At 41.0% G+C, this 22,509-nt stretch overlaps 1 protein-coding gene across 3 annotated transcripts in view; it reads right to left on the minus strand.

Annotated features, from left to right (window-relative positions):
• Positions 1-22,509, minus strand: part of TOLLIP (toll interacting protein) — a 57,530-nt gene that overhangs the window by 13,248 nt on the left and 21,773 nt on the right. For 2 of the 3 annotated variants that reach the window (XM_074954817.1, XM_074954819.1), the window contains exons 3-6: positions 19,168-19,350; positions 15,032-15,184; positions 13,170-13,260; positions 1,769-1,789 (exon numbers count right to left, since the gene is read on the minus strand). In XM_074954817.1, coding sequence (XP_074810918.1) covers positions 1,769-1,789; positions 13,170-13,260; positions 15,032-15,184; positions 19,168-19,350 — 448 coding nt within the window. The remainder of the gene's footprint in view (positions 1-1,768; positions 1,790-13,169; positions 13,261-15,031; positions 15,185-19,167; positions 19,351-22,509) is intronic. The other variant, XM_074954818.1, reaches the window with a different exon arrangement.

Here is a 22,509-nt window from a genome sequence, read left to right on the forward strand (position 1 = left end):
TTTTCGCAGTAAAAAGTTCCCTAGATGCCTATGTTTCTGCCTCTGGGCACCTATCTCTCACCTAAGCAACACAATGATTCATAAACCAGGAAAGACAGGTCTTCAACCAGCTAACTTGTGCGCAGGGCCTAGTAAGCATCTCAGACAACCTACTGGATTGGGCACCTCAGGCAAGTTTACACAGAACAGCTGGGGGAGGACCTCCCTCATAACTTGTAGCCCAGTGGTTACGGTTCCACTGTGGATAAATTAGTCACTAGGAGTGGGAGTGGGAAGAGGGGAGAAAGAGCACAGGGATGGACACACACAACCATGAGAATGATTCTATAGCTTGGTAGTTAAAGGACGCACCCAGGATGTGGTAGATCCAGAATCCAAATCCCTGATCTAACAACTAATTATTCATCCACAGTGGAATTGCTTCAACAGAAGAAACGGAGGGATCCCCATATTACAATATCCCATAGCTCACTGGTTAGAGCACTCACCTGAGAGGTGGTAGATCCCTGTTCAAATCAGTTTTCATCAGAGGGGGGGTTTCCCCATATCCCAGATGAGTACCCTGACCACTGGGCTAAAAGTCAAGCTAGAGGTCCTCCTCCACTGGCTACCTTCTTGTAAAAACACCTGAGATGCCTAACTTTAGAGGGTTCACAGCTGAAAACTGCTAGCAGAGATAGGCACCCCCTGCAGTCCAAACTGAGGCATCTATCTCAGTGAAAGAGGAGGGACTTAGCACATACCCATCTTATTGGCAACTCCCATTGGCTAGTTTGGATGGCCTCCTGTCTAGCATCCTGGCTTTTGTGAATAGCGGTCTAAGGCGCCTCCCCCCCCCCCCCCCCGCATTCAGTGTATAAGGAGCCTACATGCCTGAATCAGTGTGTTCCTGTGATTTTCTAGGCTCCCAAAAGTTAGGTGCTGCACCACTCAGCATCACAATGCTGAAGTACCTTTGTGAATCTAGGCCCAACTATCTTGAGTAGTGCTCACACAGAAATAGGCATCAGATGACTTAGCTAAGACTAATAATCAAAATGAATATTGCTTCCAAAAGGCATATGGTGATGAAAAAGTTTACCCATGAGACTGTAAGGTAAGAGGGGTGGGGAAGGGAAAGAAAGGATAGGAAGCTTTGTCAATGTGCCACTGGAGAACCTGTTAGTACATGAGCTTCCAAGAAATTTTTGAAGTCTCCTCCACTCCTACAGTTTAAAAAAAACAAAAAAACAAAAAACCCCCAAACCCTACAGTGGCAGGGGTTTGGAAAGTCCTCTCTCCCTCTATAAAAACGTACAAGTGCAAAATTAGTGCTCGTTGACATTAAGAATAGTTGCTACCTGAACTAGGCCACAAGCCTACTTGAACCAGATGCTGTCAAGGACTTTGGAATTAGTTCTACATCTTGCCAGCACAGCTTGCCTTTGTGTATTGATGACTTTACTACTTTCATGCTGTTTTAGTTTAAAAATCCTAAAACTAATAATTTTTTACCTGTAGACTACTATAACTAATCCTGTTTATTTCTGAAGTCTCTGGAAAGAAAAAGGAAAAAAAACCAAACATCTAAAGACCATTAGCACCTGCAACAGGGCAAAGATGCCTTTATATCTTAAAACAGATGTATTAAAACTGCTGCATTGTGACATCCAAGTGCAATGCTCTGTGGTACAATATGCTGTGTACAAACAAAAAGCAATTTCAATGAGCTCATGCAAAGATTCTTGATACAGTAATGTGGGGTGAGATAAGATCTCAGAAGACTTACCCAGAGCAAAGTACTCAAGCCCTGAGGATAGGTGGGAAAGGAATAAGACATGGAAAAGAAACATTAATCTACTTTTTTTAACCAGGAAATGAACAGTTTACCCTCCAAGGATGAGAGTCAGGCAAATTCAGATACAAAGCTGTTAGACTATGGATCCCAGCCTTCATATTTCACAGTGTCTCTTAATTAGATGTAACTTGTTGCAATAGTCAGATCAGATTTCCTGAAGATATAGTGAGGTGGTTTGCAGAAGTGGTGATCAGAAGGAAAGCTTTGTACCTAGACTGCAATTTCCTTGTGGCAGTGACTTTCTTTTCTCCATGAAAGGCAACATATCCCTACAGCACTGCATACAAATATTTAATACTAATGTGGACTAAGTTAAGAAAGCAAGGTGACTTGTAGATCCAAAAGAGGCACGCTATTATACTAGCCCTCAGCTTTCATACTACAATAGACTTTAAATTTTTTATTCTTATCAGAGAACTTTTCATTAAAAAATTGTCACTGCAATAAGAGTTTACAATTTCAGAAGACTGAGTCTGCATAAATTAAGGTCTCTCTTGTTAAGATGCACAAGGTGTAGCCACAATTAGCTAAGATTAGTTTTCCCTCATTGGTAAGAGATAATCCATGCCCTTGATGGAGCCCTAATGATCCACTTTTAATGTCTTGTAGTTCTGACTTAGGCTATGTCTACACAACACATCTTTTAGTGACACAGCCGTGCTGCTACAGCCGTGCTGCTAAAAGTGTAGTGCATTGTAGCCACTGTCTGTTGGCAGGAGAGAGCTCTCCCACCGAGAAAAAACTTTCAGTCCCAACGAGCAGCAGTAGTTTTGTCAGCAGGAAAGCTCTCCTGCTGACAAAGCTCTGTTCACACCGGTGCTTTTCGTCAGCAAACGGGGGGGGGGGGGGGGGGAGAGAAGGCGGAATATTCTATTACTCTTTCTGCTCTAGACCAGTATTGCGCATCTCCCCTTTCACAGTGTAAAAATGACCCCTCATTACTCAACATTTTCTTCCTGTGTCTCATCCACTTATTGTAGTGACAAACCAGTTTTTTCTTACTTTTTACTCCAGTGAGTACTACAAAGACTGAGGGAGTGAGATTCTATTCTGGCTTGCACATCATGATTAACAGTCCTGCTTGCACTAAGTTCCAAATGCAGAGTCTTTTCCTGATGAATGAACCAGAAAGATCATAGCTTGACTTTCAGATAACAGGTTGAGTATGATTAGAAAAAAAGTTCTCTCTCTTTTAAATTGAACACATTTTGGAAATCACAGACATTTTTACGGGGGGCGTTTCCTCTCTCTCTCTCTTTTTTTTTTTTTTTTTTTTTTAAAGACTAGCAGTTTAGCTTTTCTGAATAGACATTTCAACCCAATCAAAAGGAAGTGTTTATAGCTATATTTCAGTCACAAAAAAGCCTTATCACCAAAACTTTCACTTAGGAATCTGTCTGTAAGATCATTGCTGGAACAGAATGACACCTAGTGGCTATTTACTTAATTGCAGATGTAGTTCACTGAGAGAAATTAAGGGTATGTCTACACTCCAATTAAAAACCTGTGGCTTACCCAGCTGATTCAGGCTCACAGGGCTCAAGCTGCAGGGCAGTTTAATCGCAGTGCAAGCTGGAGCCAAGGCTCTAAGACCCCGAAAGGTGGGAGGAGCCCAGAGCTCATGCTGCAGCCCAAGATCCCTACACCACAATAAACAGCCCCTTAGCCCAAGTCAGCTGGCACGGGCCAGGCACAGGTGTCTAACTGCAGTGTAGACAAACACTTCATAAACCCTATTGTGTAAGATTCTCTTTATGATTCCCATTAAGGGGAACAGGACTAGCATGGCTAAATGACTTGTGGCCTTTAGAAAATCTGGGGTAAAAGGATGCGGGGTAGACGGTATGGAAACAAAAGGTACTTTCCATACTAACTATGGCTCTGAGATGACTGATGGCATGGATTCACTTTGCAGGCAAGGGAAGTTCTTGAGAAGAAGTGCCAGTTGGCGCATCCTATCTATGTCCTTCCAATCTCACGCAAGTAAACAGAGGATGTAACCCCAACTGATATTTAGTTCCTTCCACTAACAATACATTGTCAGACTCTACAATCTTGGGTGAGATAACAGTAACTGTACCTTCTTCAAAACACATTCTGCATGGACTCTCCACTACAGGCAATTGACAAGAAGTCCCCAGACCCAAAGGGGGGGATCTGGAGAGTCTTATCTGACTAACGATTGCAAGGCTGTTTGCCTCAGAGTATCTAATCTACAGGCCAAATTATTAGTGTTATGTCAAGTGAAAATATGGACGGACCATCAGGTAGTGTCTTTGCATCTCTTAACAATGGAGACTTTTCTGAGGCATGCATTTGAGGCCTGGTAAAATGCACCTTAATATGTCATGAACTAGTGGAGAGATTCTGATCTGCTTGGAAATTTTTTACTGTTTCCTAGCATGTGAAGATAATGCTACAAATAAGACAGCCATCTAGGTGTTTTACAAAATGGCTTAGCCCTGATCAGGCAGTAACTTAAAACCTTACTAATAATGTAGCCTAGCTTTCCCTGGTGATAAGTTGCTTATGTGAAAGTCACAGGTCACCTTCAACAAGAATTTGAAATGCAGGTATACCTTTATCTTATCATTCTGGAACATTATATATAATGGCTGAGCCATTAATACATGGCTCTCACTCTTCAAGCCAACATGATCATGACCAGAAATGCAGTCTTCAAAGACAGGTGGTCCAGGAAACATTTGAGCTGCTAAAATTGTGTTAGTAGGCACCACACAAGTCCCAGAATGGGGATAACTCCTGAATAGGCAACACAATGACATAATTATGTTCAGTTCATGTAGGATTAGAGAATACAGTGGAATCTTGCACCAGTGAAATTGTAAGCCAGGTGCACTCTGACCAAACTGAGGGAGAGATTTGATTGCTTGGTGTAAAACAAGTAGATCACAATAAAAGAAGAAAAGAACAATAATGAAGTTCACATCCTTTAATCTTGCCCAGATAGAGAACCAGGTCCATTTCACAGAATGTGAATTTTCGGGTGGAATATTTCCTCCTTTCAAGTGGGATTTTCTGGTCTTTTCAAATTCAATCTAAACTGTTCAACTAGCCAACCACTAGGCAAAGAGCTCAAATCAGGATGTAAAAGCTTCTGGGTCAGGAGATCTGACAAACTGAGCAGAGAAAGACAGATTGGAAGTTTAGCAGGCCAGAGTACAAAACCCGATGAATCCAAAATGCGGTTCTACAGCTCCACGGGTGATGTTCCCATCATCTCTAACATGCTGTGGAATTAGAGAAATATCTGGCTTCAGTTAATGAAGATCTCCTATTGGGATATTTTAAAACAATATTGTCTATCCCTAGAAGATTGAGAACTATGCAAGTGCTGTAATGGACACACCAATCCAAAAATCATAGACTTCTACCATAAGTATGGATGATGATGATACGGTAAAATTATGCATAATTCACAGCAGTGTTAATGGTAAAAAATAGACGATTTCATGATATGGTCATGGTGACCTTGTGGACTATGCTGCCATGCATTAACAGTTCATTAGTTCACTTTGAGCTAGTCCTGACAGGACTAGGTCAAAGCAAACTAACAAACAGTTAATGCACAGCAGCTGATCAAAGTGAACTAAAACTGTTAATGTGCAGCAGCAAGGTCCATATAAATGGCAAAATTTACCGATTCTGTGACAATGTGGACCACTGTGACAGTCATATCCTTAAGCAATAAGCAGGTCCCGCCCTTGAAGTTATACATGGTAATATCATCTCTTAAAATCTGGAGTAAACACCCTTCAGTCAACGTGAAATGGAACTGAACACTATAAACCAGTTATTTCATCCAAGACCCCCTGGTCCGAGGTAATGTCATTCTAGCAACTCTCTCCTTGTTACTACACTGCAGATGAAACTGAACTTACAAACATCACTCAGAAGGACAAGATGGTAGTGGTCAATAAGGGTATGCTGATTCACCCCTTGAGTTGTCCAAAAAGCTGAGGGATTCCAAAGTGTAGCCATTAGGTTTACAGTATCATCTAGAGTTGAGACAAGTAGATAGCACTTCAGGGGAAGGGACTCCAGGAGGAGCTTTAATTGTATTCTGGATAACAGAGATTAATCTTGGAGCCCCTGGGCCACAGAAGTCCCTTCTCCAGTGTGTGGTACAGCTGACGCAGGAAAATGAGTTATAGGAGAAGGTTTCCTACTTGGACCTCAGGAAATAGAGAAGAAAGTCAGAAGAAAGAGCAACACAGAGAGCTGGCAGTGAAGGAACTCTACCCATTGTCAGGAAGAGGAGCAGGTGGCGTTACAGTCAGCACTATGAACCAACTCTCCAGTGTCCAGGCATTCCACAGGAAGTTCCAGAAGCTGGCACCTGGATGACAGCTCCTCCAGATAACCAGTACTAGAGGACAAAGCTCACAAGCCACCTCAGTGAGGATCCTATGCAGGCAATGCTTGAAGTTTTCCTTTGTGGATCATTCTTCTGTTTATGTCCATCTCCGCTGCTTGCTTTTAGGGATTTTAAAAAAACCAAAATCATTTCTGATTATGAACTGGCCAGAGCCATTATCACTATCATTTCCACAGAAAATCTTCTGCTTAGAATGGATTTCCCAGGAATTGCTTTAAACACTCAAGTATCCTAAAGATAACTGAAGAGGCTTGTTTACTGTCACTTTAAAAACAAAGTGACCAACTGGAATATCAATTACTCTTTACATTCAGTATCTTTCTACTACTATTCTGACTCAGATTCTGTCTAAGATTCCAGAGATTATCAAATGCAAACCTGGAAAGATGCTATGTGCAAACAGCGTAGAATGAGCTGACGAAAAAAAAAAAGTTGATTTGGAATTCAACCCCCCCCCCCCCCCCCCCCCAAAATCAGACGCATTTAACAACAACCATTAAACTGTCCATAATATTTTCTTTTAAGTCACCTTTGGAGTCCTTAAAAAAAAAAAAAAAAAAGGAAAAATCTGACATTTGTTAAATAAAGGAAGCAATTCATGATGGTCTGAAAAATAAAGAATTGTTTAAGTAGAGAAGCAGGATTTCCTAATATTTTCATTCACAGTAATAACTGAAGCAACAAGTTAACTCTGAAAACAAATGCAGCAGTAATGAGAACAGTACTACATATAAGTATACCATGGCTGTGGAACAACTGTGCTACTCCACCCATACCAGTACAGGTATGTTACCAGATAAGGACACTTCTGTACTACGCAAATATGAGTTAGGACATTCGACATTTAATATAGGAAATAAATACTGTCATATGCACTAAATCTGAGATTTCTGTGCTTTTCTGCTTAGAAGAGGTTTCACCAATAAAAGTTCTTCAAAAGATTTTTTAAATATTTTCAAATTGAAGTGGAAAGGGACAGACAACACTAGGTGGTGTGCACATCAGATTACAGAAGAGCACTAATCTTTCAACTCTGAAGAAAGCCATGTTTTCATGTGAAAATGAGTCTCAGGTCAGGTCTACACTACAGACTTCTGCTGATACAGGTCCGGGACCATGTCTTCAACCCCTGTGCTTTTAATGGTATGACTTGTTTTGTTGGAAGAGGCTAGTTTTACTACACAAGTGCAAAGCGCAACTTTGCCACTATAGCTGCATCTGCACCAGTATTTGGCTAGTATAGTATACCAATATTCAGTGCATAATTTGTGCCAGGGTTGAGCCCCAGCACCTCTGGACTTGGCAGCACATTGCCCTGGCATCTCTGGGCTTGCCACATCAATTATGAAAGTAAAAGAAATTGCTTGAGCCCTGGCACCTCTTTCATTACAAATTAAGCACGGCCAGAGCACTCTTAGGCCTGGTCTACACTATGGGGGGGTAGCTCGATCTAAGTTACGCAACTTCAGCTACGTGAATAAGGTAGCTGAAGTCGACGTACTTAGATCTACTTACTGCAGTGTCTTCACTGCGGTAGGTTGACTGCTGACGCTCCCCGTCAACTCCGCCTACGCTTCTCGCTCTGGTGGAGTACCACAGTCGACGGGAGAGCCTCGGCAGCTGATTTATCACGTCTTCACTAGACACGATAAATCGACCTGTTGGATCGATCGCTCTGGAGGTAAGTGTAGACATGCCCTTAGTATAGGCATGGTCCTTATTACAACATGCAACAGGACTGGGCCAGAGAGGCTAGCACTGCAATTTTTTGTAGAGCTGTTTGAGAAATTCTGTACAGCATTCAGTTGTAATCTCCCAGGACTCATTCACATCCTCTTGTTTGTGGAGCACTGAAATTCATACTGTATATGAAGTATTTATTACATTAATGATTTTGAAGCTACAATAAGAAAAATATAAATTCTAATTGAAAAATACAAGAACATATGCATTTGGTTTATATCATAATGGAATCGCACTTCAGAGTATATGAATTATAGTCAAAACCAGTTAGTTGGCTGGTGAAATGAGGTCTAACACTCAATTAAATGGCATTTCTCTGTAACACAGTAACTTTTGAACACTGCAACTGATAAATTCCAAGATTTCAGAGAATGCTCTCTCAGTGGACAGAACCCTACTGACTTTGGTGGGGGAAAAATAATCAAAGCCGAAAGGAAGAAGTGGGGCACACATGCAGTTTCAGCATCTGGTTAGCGGTGCCAGCAGCTTCAACCACCTTTGTTAGTTGTCTACAGAGCAAAGAACCAGTTGCTGGTAGCCATCAAACACATTGCTGCATAACAATACCCTTCCTCCTCATTTTTATTTCCTGATACAGTTTAAAATGTTGCTGCCCTGAAAGACTTTCTTCAAGATAGAAAGAAAATGAAAGTGGAAAGGAGGAGAAGGCAGTGGTGAACAAAGAGCCCCTCGCTTGGGGGACCCAGAGCCACCAGCATGAGGGAGGGAATTGTATTGCAGGGGGTTCCTGAACAAGGGGGATGTGGAGGAGTCCCTGTTGGGTGCAATGCACTAGGACTACAGAAGCAACAAAGTGTGTAAAACTCTAGTACACTCACTGTTTAATGCTTCAATCTTTTGTGTGTGCAGTTATTTCAACGGTCTTGTATACATTACTACTGTGGAGTAAAATTGCTTCCACATGCCAGGTAACCCAGATTCCTGATCGAATTTAAACTTCATATTAACTCTAATAAAATGAGTTTGGAATCAGATTTGGGTTCAGCCCTTGGTGCTGTGATCATGACTTCCTGGTGCAAGTGCTGGAGGAACCAACTAGGGGCAGAGCTCTTCTTGACCTGCTGCTTACAAACCAGGAAGAATTAGTAAGGGAAGCTAAAGTGGATGGGAACCTGGGAGGCAGTGAGCATGAGATGGTCAAGTTCAGGATCCTGACACAAGGAAGAAAGGAAAGCAGCAGAATACGGACCCTGGACTTCAGAAAAGCAGACTGACTCCCTCAGGGAACTGATGGGCAAGATCCCCTGGGAGAACAACATGAGGGGGAAAGGAGTCCAGGAGAGCTAGCTGTATTTTAAAGAATCCTTATTGAGGTTACAGGGACAAACCATCCCGATGTGTAGAAAGAATAGTAAATATGGCAGGCAACCAGCTTGGCTTAACAGTGAAATCCTTGATGATCTTGAACACAAAAAAGAAGCTTACAAGAAGTGAAAGGTTGGACAAATGACCAGGGATGAGTATAAAAATATTGCTCGGGCATGCAGGAGTGAAATCAGGAAGGCCAAATCACACCTGGAGTTGCAGCTAGCAAGAGATGTTAAGAGTAACAAGAAGGGTTTTTTCAGGTATGTTAGCAACAAGAAGAAAGTCAAGGAAAGCGTGGGCCCCTTACTGAATGAGGGAGGCAACCTAATGACAGAGGATGTGGAAAAAGCTAATGTACTCAATGCTTTTTTTGCCTCTGTCTTCACGAACAAGGTCAGCTCCCAGACTACTGCACTGGGAAGCACAGCATGGGGAGGAGGTGACCAGCCCTTTGTGGAGAAAGAAGTGGTTTGGGACTATTTAGAAAATCTGGACGTGCACAAGTCCATGGGCCGGATGCGTTGCATCCGAGAGTGCTAAAGGAGTTGGCAGATGTGATTGCACAGAGCCATTGGCCATTATCTTTGAAAACTCATGGCGATCGGGGGAAGTCCCGGACGACTGGAAAAAGGCTAATGTAGTGCCCATCTTTAAAAAAAGGGAAGGAGGAGGATCCTGGGAACTACAGGCCAGTCAGCCTCACCTCAGTCCCTGGAAAAATCATGGAGCAGGTCCTCAAGGAATCAATTCTGAAGCACTTAGAGGAGAGGAAAGTGATCAGGAACAGTCAGCATGGATTCACCAAGGGCAAGTCATGCCTGACTAATCTAATTGCCTTCTATGACGAGATAACTGGCTCTGTGCATGAGGGGAAGCGATGGAAGTGTTGTTCCTTGACTTTAGCAAAGCTTTTGACACGGTCTCCCACAGTATTCTTGCCAGCAAGTTAAAGAAGTATGGGCTCGATGAATGGACTATAAGGTGGATAGAAAGCTGGCTAGACTGTCGGGCTCAACGGGTAGTGATCAATGGCTCCATGTCTAGTTGGCAGCCGGTATCAAGTGGAGTGCCCCAAGGGTCAGTCCTGGGGCCGGTTTTGTTCAATATCTTCATAAATGATCTGGAGGATGGTGTGGATTGCACCCTCAGCAAGTTTGCAGATGACACTAAACTGGGAGGAGAGGTACATACGCTGGAGGGTAGGGATAGGATACAGAGGGCCCTAGACAAATTAGAGGATTGGGCCAAAAGAAATCTGATGAGGTTCAACAAGGACAAGTGCAGAGTCTTGTACTTAGGACGGAAGAATCCAATGCACCGCTACAGACTAGGGACCGAATGACTCGGCAGCAGTTCTGCAGAAAAGGACCTAGGCGTTACAATGGACGAGAAGCTGGATATGAGTCAACAGTGTGCCCTTGCTGCCAAGAAGGCCAATGGCATTTTGGGATGTATAAGTAGGGGCATTGCCAGCAGATCGAGGGATGTGATCGATCTCCTCTATCTGACATTGGTGAGGCCTCATCTGGAGTACTGTGTCCAGTTTTGGGCCCCACACTACAAGAAGGATGTGGATAAATTGGAGAGAGTCCAGCGAAGGGCAACAAAAATGATTAGGGGACTGGAACACATGACTTATGAGGAGAGGCTGAGGGAACTGGGGATGTTTAGTCTACGGAAGAGAAGAATGAGGGGGGATTTGATAGCTGCTTTCAACTACCTAAAAGGTGGTTCCAAAGAGGATGGATCTAGACTATTCTCAGTGGTAGCAGATGACAGGACAAGGAGTAATGGTCTCAAGTTGCAGTGGGGGAGATTTAGGTTGGATATTAGGAAAAACTTTTTCACTAGGAGGGCGGTGAAACACTGGAATGCGTTACCTTAGAAGTTTTAAAGGTCAGGCTTGACAAAACCCTGGCTAGGATGATTTAATTGGGGATCAGTCCTGCTTTGAGCAGGGGGCTGGACTAGATGACCTCCTGAGGTCCCTTCCAACCCTGATATTCTATGATTCTATGCCCTATCCATTCTGTCACTTATTCACATGGACTTGAATGCATTTATTCAACTTAAACCAAAAAACCCACACTGAATTCAGTCTTTCCCTTCGATGTACACATACTGACATATTAGTGTAGCTACTGCACCTCAATCCATGTCCATATTATACCAGAATGAAGCTTTTAAACACCATGTCATGTGAGAAATAAAATACCACAAAAAACCTATTAAATAATTTAGTGCTGCTTCTGAAGTTTGAAAGGCAATTTCACAGTCTATAAATTGATTTTTACTACTTTTTTACAAAAATAAAAGGGCCTCTGCTTCAAAGTATAGGCTCTCTCATTGTCCCAGTTGTGTACAATAGTGCAGTGAATTTCAGCAGAGAAAGTCTGCTAAACCCTCTGAAGAAAAAGTTGGTCTTCAGCTACTTGTGTATTCTGGGCTGCTATTTTAAATAACTTTCTTCTGCATGCTATTGCAAAGAAGTGCACTCATGGGTAGATTCTATCCCTCTGTGAGCACAGAAGACTCTGCCAACAGAGTAGAAGTGGTGCAGTTCTGCTACACAAGAGAGGATTTGGGGAATCTACAGGAGCCCAGATTCCCTGAGTAACAGATCCCAGATCCATGGAAGCTTCCTGTACACCACTGTGGAGAAGGAAGCTGGGGACCAGTTGATCTGCTGCCATATAGATCCACTGACAAATCCTCTTGGGAAGATGAGCACAAACACAAAGCAAACTACTTAAGTCCTGTGGCAAGATTCCCAAGTTGCAGAGCAGCTCTGCTGTGGCCTATGGGGAAGATTCCTCCTCCACACCACAGTGCCTTGGGAATTCCCCGTTGCACCTTCCTACTTCCCTTGGCCATACTCTAGAATGAGAAATTGGAATAGAGAGCAACCCCCCCTCTTCCTTAACCTCCAATGCAAGTGATCTCCACTCACATGCAAGTGATGCTCCCAATCTCTGGTGGGTTCAGGTAAGGGATCCATCTGAGCTGGTAGTAGCCAGCATACTATCTTAGTATTTCTCTGGCAGCCTCTGAATTTCCACAGAATTTAAACTAATTTAAAAAGAGCGACTAAGCATTATAGATGAAATTGAATTGATGCAAGCACTACCTGAATGAGTATGCACAGACAAATAAGAGCAATGAGAGAGGTGTGAACTTCCCCAATTCATTTCAAAGGCACTAAATCTTAAGCGTTAATGGATGACTTCAACAACAGCATTAACTATGTCACTGCAGGAACATCCTGCTACTCTGGGACTGTGTAGCACACCACCACTTTTTAGACTCTCAGTCTGAACCTTGCCTATGGTACTGACAACCCGTCCAACATATGAAGATGGGAGCTTCCACTGTGCCAGCCTAAGGCCTTGTCCACACAACAAAGTAGTATTGTTTATACACAATATTCAGACAATTGTATTTCAGTTTAAGTTAAACACATTTCTAATCTATTTAGAGCTTGTCTATGTATGGAGTTATTCTGGAAGAGCTATTCTGCTTTAAATTCATACCCTACCTTATTCCGGAATAACTCATGTGTAGACTAGTCTTGGTTTAAACCTAAATAAGCCTTTTGCACTGATTTAACTAACCCAGTTTACAAATCACATCTTTAGTTAACGCAATGTAAATCATGTAGACCAAAAGCTGACTGACTCCCTATTTGGGTTTGGTTGCTCTCCTGCCTTCCCTCTCCCCCTCAACATTACACAGTTGAGAAAGGACCATATAACAGACACTGCCAACCTCCCGGTACACAGAACACAAGAGAAATTCAGTAATTATTCTTTCAGACCTCCAAAATAATTTTCCAAAACCCTTAAGGAAGGATGGAGAACATACCTGCAATAGGTACATATCCAACTCCTTGCTGATATACTGTGGGCATCAGGACCACTGGCTGCGGCTGCATCATCATGGCAGCTGGTATGGACTTAATACCAAATGGATGACAGAAAAAAAAAAGTTAAAACACAACTAAAGTTGACAATGCATTTGAGCAAAACCTTCAAGTCTTGCTAGTCACTTTACATTGACTAGTACAGCACACAGTTTGTTGGCAATAATAGATATTAATATCACTTTTCAGGAAGTCAATGTGAGTACTCAAAATGAATTGCCATTTGAAGGCATGAATCTATAATCCAGGAAGCCATGTCAAATTAAGCTAGCTTTTTGTAACAATTCCCAGATAAAAATGAGGTATTCATTAGTAAGTAGGAGGAAATAATCTGAATTTCCAAACTTCTGTATATCTGTTCACGAATTCTGCTTCATTTCACAAATTGTAAAGTTTTTCAATAGAGTAAATTCTGTATAAAGAGCTTTAATCCATTACTATTTAAAAGGGAAGCAATTTCTCAAAATCAAGTGAGCCCAGCTGGATTAATTTAGATGAGCCAAAGAATGTGAATATTTGGTTTAAAGCAGTCTCAATTTAGACACTCTACAACTTCCATTAATACTAATATTCTCACTGATCAAAGATAAAAAAAATCATATTTTCCATGTCCACAAGGGGGTGTACTGCATCTTGCATAGTGTTTTAAAGGTTAATGTCGTCCAAGGCTCCTTGAGCTCTCTGATCTTGTTCAGTTATTTTTTCTCTTTTCTAATTGGCAATTTTTGCAGGCAGTGCTTAAATCATTCAATACCTACCTTTAGTGATCTAAACTGTTTGTAAACATGGTGGAATCTGTCATGATCAATAACAATAATTTGGATCCCAAGGTTCTGAACAAGTCAAACCCAGGATCAAGTTGGTCCTGAGTTTGCAGAGTGCTTCTTGGTTAAGTTCTACCACCCTTACTCCCCAATTAGTAGTACTTAAGAGTAGTTCCACCACTCACTGTAAGTACAAGTGGTAAAGTCCCCCCATCTGAAGAGTGCCTTCTGGACCAAAAGCCATCTAATTTTTCCAACACAAAGATTTCCCAGCATCTTCCCCTCGCAAAAGGTTTTTTTTAACCTATTCTTAGCCTTGTATGACTTTTGATGTTATGAAATTTGAAAGTCTCCAGTTGAGCATTGGAACAATCTGATCTGGAACATCTGTCTTTACTCTTGTGCTTGTAATATAAAACCTACACAGTCTTCCATGTGAAAGTAAAAGTTCATTGTGAATTTTGAGCTGTCTGTGCCTTCAACCTAAAAGATTAAAACTAGTCATTATAGGAGCACTGAAAATACTTTGATGGTGATCAAAGTGGAGAATGATTAGTTAAGCCTACTCAAACAATCAGGAATACTACAATTCAGGTTACTTAGAAAGCTTGTAGGGGTGAAGGGTTATATATTGTTATACAAGCAGCAACAGTTTCACACAGTTGGAAAAACTAAACTTCAGCTGTAGACAGAACAGCATGGAGGACTTGTCTTTTTGGAAAATCAGGAAATATGAAGAGCCTCAAAGAATCTGGATACCGTTTTTCTTCTTTCAACTCATGGTGTGCCCACCTTTTAGGATAACATGCTATACAGCAAGTGCAACATCCAGCTATCTCACTGAGAAGAATGGTAGTGTTTATTGATAGGACAGTTAAAATATTAAACTAATAACTATATCAATAGTCGTCAACAATATAAAATCAACATGACAAAACGCAATAGAACAGCTCAGTAAAACCATGTCAGACTTCTCCTCTGTTCCCATCCCTAAGAAATCCACCCTCCATATCCTGAGCGCAAAAACGCATTTGGCTTACCGTATACGACATGACCAGGTTAATCATTCCTTCTTTGTCATCACCCTGCCTTCCACTCAGGCTATACCACTCATCCTCCACCTTTCCTTGTTTCAGAGACTCAGGAATAGTAATGTGTGTCCAGGCGATGCGGTCATCCATTGAAAAGGCTCGCTGAAAGGCATTAGAAATAAAATATTTCTGATCAAACTCGCAGCCTTCAAAAAAAATTCCTGAACATGATTTCTGATTAATGTTTTTTGAACAAGTCTCAGTGTCACATTTTACCCAGTTCAGTTTTAAGCCATCCTTTGCAACACAACTTTGACAGCAGAAATTAAACACTAGGTTGTTCAGCCAGTATTCCCTGCAAAGATTTTTCCCCACTGAATATTGTATTCCAGTAAGAATACAGCTAAGTACCTTTTTAAAAGAGGGACTATGGCTTTTCAGCGTGGGGAGTTGCGACAGGGCAGCCAGAGACAGCTTGTTACTTTCATATCCACAGATGGAACATGCTAAACAAATGCAACATTAGCATCAGTATGGATTGCACTGACAGCAGCTCCAAAGTGATATATATTGTAGGTTCTCAAATGCTGATCGATCTGAATGCCTCTAGTTGAACTATTGCTATTTTGAACTACTAGCCACCCATTTATCCTCACTAAAGGATCCAAACTACATAAAACTGGAAACCAACTTGAGGGGAAAAAATTTTGCTCTTTAGACAGCAAAGATGACCTGGCATTTACCAGAGATGTTTTTACAGTCCAGGAAAAAACTAGTTAGTCCCAGCTTAAGGCACTTCCTATTTTTCAAATTGTTTTGTTAATGCACACCACATTGCACTTAGTTTTATTCAAATTGTGGTTACATAAGGCAATAGATTCATAGATTAATTTAGGACTATACAAATAAAAAGTAAACTGCAGTGGGCACAATACTAATATAGTCATAATATAGATCAGAGTGTATGTATATATTTTGGTTTGGTATTTTCTCAAGGAAGTTATACATGTCATGACTCATTTCAGTTTTCATTATAATATAAACAAGAGTCAAAAACATTCCATTATAGAAAACAACAAGGCAGAGTTGTAGGCTTGAAGCATTAAACAATCAGAAGCATGCAGAACTGCAGACTACCAGTCCAGGGCCATTTGGTTTTGCAACATGTGGCAGCAGCAGACCAACTTTGATGTAGTGGATAGACTGACCCTATTCCTCACTTTTGAATGAATGTATCTAGTTTGAAAAGATTTGTTCTATGGTTGCTGAACTTGCAGGACACTGATTTAATTATTTTTCCCCAATTTCCAGGTTTAAACTGGGTTTAAGATGGTATTTACCTGAACCATCCTCAATTAATTTTTCCTGGGAAATTGCCAACTCTGTTGCACAGAAAATTGTTCCCTACAGTTGGAATCCTGAAGTGAAGCCTCCAAATCCACCCCCAGAAAAACCAGTTTTACTTTTGAATGCCTTGACTGTTCACATCAATTTTCTTTGGAGAGAGGACAAAATTAATCTTCCAAACAGGAAGCAGTGAAAGCCCAACTGCTTGACACATTTAACCCAAAACTGGACAAAAGCAATGAAAAACATACTGTAAGGAGCAATCACACAATGGCAGTAAGACAGACTAGATAAAAATCAGATGTGGAAATACCTGTTTGGTTATGATTCTCTAAGCCAAAACAGACTTACTAAAACCAGTGCTAGATAAATTTGCTAGAGTAGAATATTTCCTTACCACTTTCTACTACTGGTAGAGCTGCAGAAAAACTTGTGTGTGAGGGCAGAAAACGTATAAGTAATACAAAAAGTTAGAGAGCCTACCAACATTGCCTCCTTTTTAAGGAAGCATATGCTTTGATTCATTTGTGATCATCTCTATTCACTCACCATATATAAATCCACATCTCTTATGATTCCTAATACCACAGTATGTGAGCACCTATCAAGTATCTAAAGATAGAAAATACATGTTTTTCATTCCTCGAATGCAAAAGATAAACCTTGATTAGTTTGTAGGGATTCTCTTGTGTGCACATGCATGGGCCTGTGTGGAGAAACTGAGGGTGAACTAAGCAGAAATGAGATGTGTGTAGTTGTCGAATTATTGGTGAGGATGTTGGTCATTTCTCTTGTGGGAGTGAGTTCCACAGATCCAGCTCCTGTGAAAGTTCTGTCTCCTGCAATCACAAGCTTCCACATATCCACCACAGAGCCATTGTTCCAAAGGAATACATCTCCCATGAAAATTATTTTTTTTTTTATTCAAGAGGCTGTCAGCGCAGACAGTGAAGCACATGTTCAAAGTGAACAGTTCTGTTACGTAGATGGGCTATTGCATTTTTTTTTTTAAACCAGATGAAGCTTTTTAAGGGAATGTGGTTTCATTTCTACATCTAACAAATTTCAGTAATCAAGGCAGGAAGTCACGAATGCACAGACCACCACAGTCAGGTCTGAGTCCTGTAGGGTCACCAGTTATTTGTCTGTGGTTATCTAGGCATCCAACTTATTCTGAAGGAAAAATGCCGTTGATAGTGGCGCATGCTACAAAAGTAAGCAAGTTCTCCCACCAGCACCACCTTAGTCTTGTCTGGGTTCCAGATTAAGACAGCTGCTTTGTAGGCAGCCAGTTTCACTTATGTACTGAGAAATGGACCTATTTACATTTGGTGTAAATGAGAACTCTCCTAATGATTTCATACAGATGTTGAATAACATGAGGGGAGAGAATTAAACCTTATTGAATTCTGCAGATGGAAAGCCCTGGAGATGATCAAATGCCCACCAATAATCCTCTGGATTCAGTCCAAGGACCTAAGCCATTTCACTGTGTTTCCGTTTGGCTCTGCAGCTTCTTGAGACCAGGACAGGAGTAATTTGGTCATCAACAATATCAAGTGTCAGAGATCCAGTAAGTTGAGTACAGATGTACTTCCTTGTCTGTGGGCAGGCGATCACGCACAAGAACAAGCGTTAGGATTCAAGATTTGACATGGTACTTAACAGAGGAACCCAGAATACCAACAGAACAGAAGGTTTTGCTTCTTGATAGTTTGCTCAGAAAAGGGAAGACAGTGCGTGAGGTCTCTTGTGTAAAGGGATGATTTCTTCATTGCTGGTCAGGTTATTCAGGTGGGATGGCTGATTCCTCTCAAAGGAGACACCGATAGCATCTATTCATTGAGAACCCTGGTACTCTCTACCATGACCATTCAGGAGCTTGAGTAGTTTAGGGTTCCAAAGTACACTATCCAGCACTTGATAGCCAGAAGATTGGCCACCTTCACATAAGACAATTATACTGAAAGAAAAATCTTGAAAACTATGAAAACCCAAAGATGTGATTTTATACCTGTAAGGTACAAGATTCTAACATGTTACCGTTATAGATAGCTTTCTAATGCTACTGTCTCTCCCACACATGCACCAGGAGCAGTAGGAAAAGTTTTAGACACCAAGGATAGTAAGTACAAGCAGCAGAGGGGAGCTGGGAGGAAACGATATTCAATGAGTAAAGTGGGAGGCGGCGGCAGCAGAAAGAACCAGGAGGAAATTATAGCTACAAGGAGAAAACGTGATGTGAACCTGGGATTCCGGCTCATAATCATGTAAAATGAATTTTACTCACTAGAACCTCTTGATGGAATCATTTTTTAATTCAAATTTGTCTACAAAGATTATTCTACATTTAACTGATTTACTGTCACCAAAATTCTTACATCTTGGATTAAAGCTATAATCGGATTTGAAAAGTCTTGCAACATTATCTCCCAAAGAACTGCATGAGCAGCCTATTTTTAGTATAAAGTGCAGAATAAAAGAATGCTCCTCGCGTACTGCACTGTAGTTTAGCATTAGAGTATTCAGAAACCGCTTGATTTTAAGGCTAACATAACCTCACAACCCCTATGTCATCCCTCCAGAACTCATACAATTATATCAGAATCTCAGCTCTCATTAGAGACAGTACCTCTACCTGTTGTGGTTGAAAAGAAATTTGTGAAAGTGTGATCCACCACAAAAAAACCCGAAACATTCCAGGTGCTGGTATACATCACTGGGCTACATCACCTCAGTCCAGCTTTGTAAGGTCCCACACCAACCTCAAACCAGCAAAGCACAAATAAAATTCTAACCTCATCAAATATCTCAAGATAGAAAGAGTCCACACCCGGGGGAACAGTGCACTGAATAACTTTGTTCCAGCGTGGGTTTTTGGCTCCATTGTGTGCTGTAGGAGTTTCATACACAGCATAGCCAAGCCGTACCCGACAGTATGGATCCATGCGGGTCATACCATAGTTCTTTGCCAGTTTTGCCTGGGAAGAAACCAAAAAGGAATAAAGAAGAAGAAAATAAAATTAAGTTTGCCATTTTCTTTATTAATTCTTATGAAATGAAACTATATTAGTTTAGAAGAAGTCTGTCACAATCGAAAGGGGATACTGACTGGGCCCACCTATGATGTGGACAGAGGCTCACATAAAAAAAAGCAATCCTCAGGGGTAGAGCAAGGCAGAGTTAGGTTAGATATTAGGAAAAACATCTTTCTAGCTCTGGAATAGGCTTTCCAAGGGAGGTTGTGAAATCCCCATCAAAAGAGGTTTTTACAGGCTGGACAAACACCAGTCACGGATAGTCTATGTTTACTTGGTCCTGCCTTAGTGTAGTGGGCTGGACTTGACTTCAAGGTCACTTCCAGCTCTACATTTCTCTGATGCTATGATTCTAGGATAAGCTATACAACTGCCTAAATAAATGTGGTTAGCAAAAAGCAACAAATTTAGTGTAAAGGCTATATTTGACGACTGTCGATGCAGTTAACACCTGCAATTAACTGAAAACAAAAATTAATGCATTCATTTTTTTAACATGTTAATCACATACCTCTGGGTGGGAAGGGAGGCATGGAGGAGGGCATGGGAGCCCCAGAGCCCTGCATCCCCCAGGGCTGAAGGTACGGGGGAGGTCACAATTTTTTTTTTTTTATTTTTTTTTTTTGGGGGGGGGGGGGTTAAGTCCCAATAGGGTCGCCAGCACAAAAAGATTCAGAAACACTGCCACAGAGAACAAGGGCCTGGTGAGCTCAGTCTCCCTGCACCAGCCTCTCCTCTCCGGCTGCATGTCCAATCCCCGAGGTAAAATCCACCCTCCTTTGCAAACAAGGGCTCACTCCGCTGAAGGGAGTTATGTAAAAATTATAATTCTACATTTGTAAATTCAACTTTCATGATAAAGAGATTGCACTACAATACTTGTATGAGGTGAACTGAAATACTATTTCTTTTGTTCATTTTTTTACAGTGCAAATATTTGTAATAAATATAAAGTGAGCACTGTACATTTTGTATTCTGTTGTAATTGAAATCAATATATTTGAAAATATAGAAAACAAAAAAAATTGTATTCTATTATTCTTTAACAGTGTCATTAAAACTGCGATTAATCACGATTACTTTTTTTAAATAGCTTGACAGCCCTACTATATTTAGTGGCAAACCAACATGTTTTAATGGTTACCAACCAATGAGAATCAAGCTCTCTTTAGGAAAAGAACTGAAAAATACAAATGAAAACACACAATTAAAGTCAATGATTTAAATGAAGACTTTCCAGCTTACTGATTTAAATCAATCCACCTTAGTAATATCTAAGAGTGTGTGTAACAGTCTGCCACAAAGAAGTGTTGTAACACTTGTATCTCTAGTAAAATAAATCCCCTCTCTGCTTTAAAATAAATTCACCCTGTGCATTGTATTAGAATTGTATTGTGTTTATTTAAGATTAATTCCCTGGGTAGGGACTATATCTCAAGAAAACCAGCAGCACTCGAACAAAATGGGAGTCCAAAATTCATTTGTGGCTTATAGCCTTTGTTCCTCTGGCCTCTAATAAGTAGTTTGGAATTCCCTGCCACCACATAAAAACTGTCATATAGCTCATGTAGTGCCTGAGCCTCATCTACACTAAGGAGTTTTATAACTAGCTGATCAGATGTGAGGCTCCTACATCTTGGTACAGTTGCATCTACACTATGGACTTCTGCTGGCACATCTATGCTGGTCAGGGACATGAAGAGGCACAATTCCTGACTGACAGTGGTTTTACTATACTGGTACAAACCGCAGCTTTGCTAGTAGACCTGTTTCTACATTAGGAGCACTACACTAGTATAGTATTACTCTACAGATAAAGTGTCCCACCCTTTGGCTTTAGAGCCCAAGCCACAAGGTTTACACCACTCATTGTTACTGAAAGATTATGAGAAAAAAAGTGTACTGTTAAGTCATTCCCCTTTGAAATTTTTATACATTTGTAATGTATAAACAAAAATATGGACAGTGTCTGGAATGAAGGCAATGAAAGTCTGACTAGAAGAAGCAAGTCTTGGGACTTACAGTATTCTTACACATTAATAGCAGAGTCTCCGACACGAATTCCTCTTTAGTTCTGGCTCAATGTCAATATGACTCTTTAAAGGCTTTTAAAAAAAACCCACAAGTAACAAGGGAACAAATTAGCAAAATATATCACATTACTTCTTAACTGAATGATGTGCACAGAAGATTTTTCTCTGTGAAGCAGCAAAATATTTTAAGATTCCAATAATGTCAATGTTTTGTCTGATAATAGTCCAAACTTCTTGTACCTCGTCATCTCTGGCCTCTTGGGCCCTTGCCTTACCTCACTTCAGTCTGTCCAAAAGGCTGTACCAAAAATAATTTACCTTGTCTATCAGTTAGAATGTACCCAGACCCTTCTGAAATTCTTTTAACTGCTCCCTTTAACCTTCTGTATCAAATGTAAGGACTCTCCCTTCGCTTTCAAAGCCGTGCACAACGTAGCTCACATCTACTTCTCCAATATATTCTTTTATCATCATTTCTTAGCCAGAAGCCAACTATTGTTCCGTAAGTCAAGTTATACTGGGAGCTTGGTTTCCAAATATCCCCACCCCTAAAGAGAAAGAGTTTACTTAACCAACACTAGATGGCAAGATAATGGTCGAATGAAGTGAATGCAGAAGTTTCAATCTAGGAAAGTTTAGAAGGCTAAGATGATACAGTAGTTATCCAAAAGAAAAGGAGTACTTGTGGCACCTTAGAGACTAACCAATTTATTTGAGCATAAGCTTGCAACAAAGCCCGTTGCCAACTGTGCCCACATATCTATTCAGGGAACACCATCACAGGGCCTAATAACATCAGCCACACTATCAGAGGCTCGTTCACCTGCACATCTACCAACGTGATATATGCCATCATGTGCCAGCAATGCCCCTCTGCCATGTACATTGGTCAAACTGGACAGTCTCTATGTAAAAGAATAAATGGACACAAATCAGATGTCAAGAATTATAACATTCATAAACCAGTCGGAGAACACTTCAATCTCTCTGGTCACGCGATTACAGACATGAAAGTTGCGATATTACACCAGAAAAACTTCGAAACCAGACTCCAGCGAGAGACTGTTGA

This window comes from Natator depressus, chromosome 6 (genome assembly GCF_965152275.1).
Source record: "Natator depressus isolate rNatDep1 chromosome 6, rNatDep2.hap1, whole genome shotgun sequence".
NCBI classification, from domain to species: Eukaryota; Metazoa; Chordata; order Testudines; family Cheloniidae; genus Natator; species Natator depressus.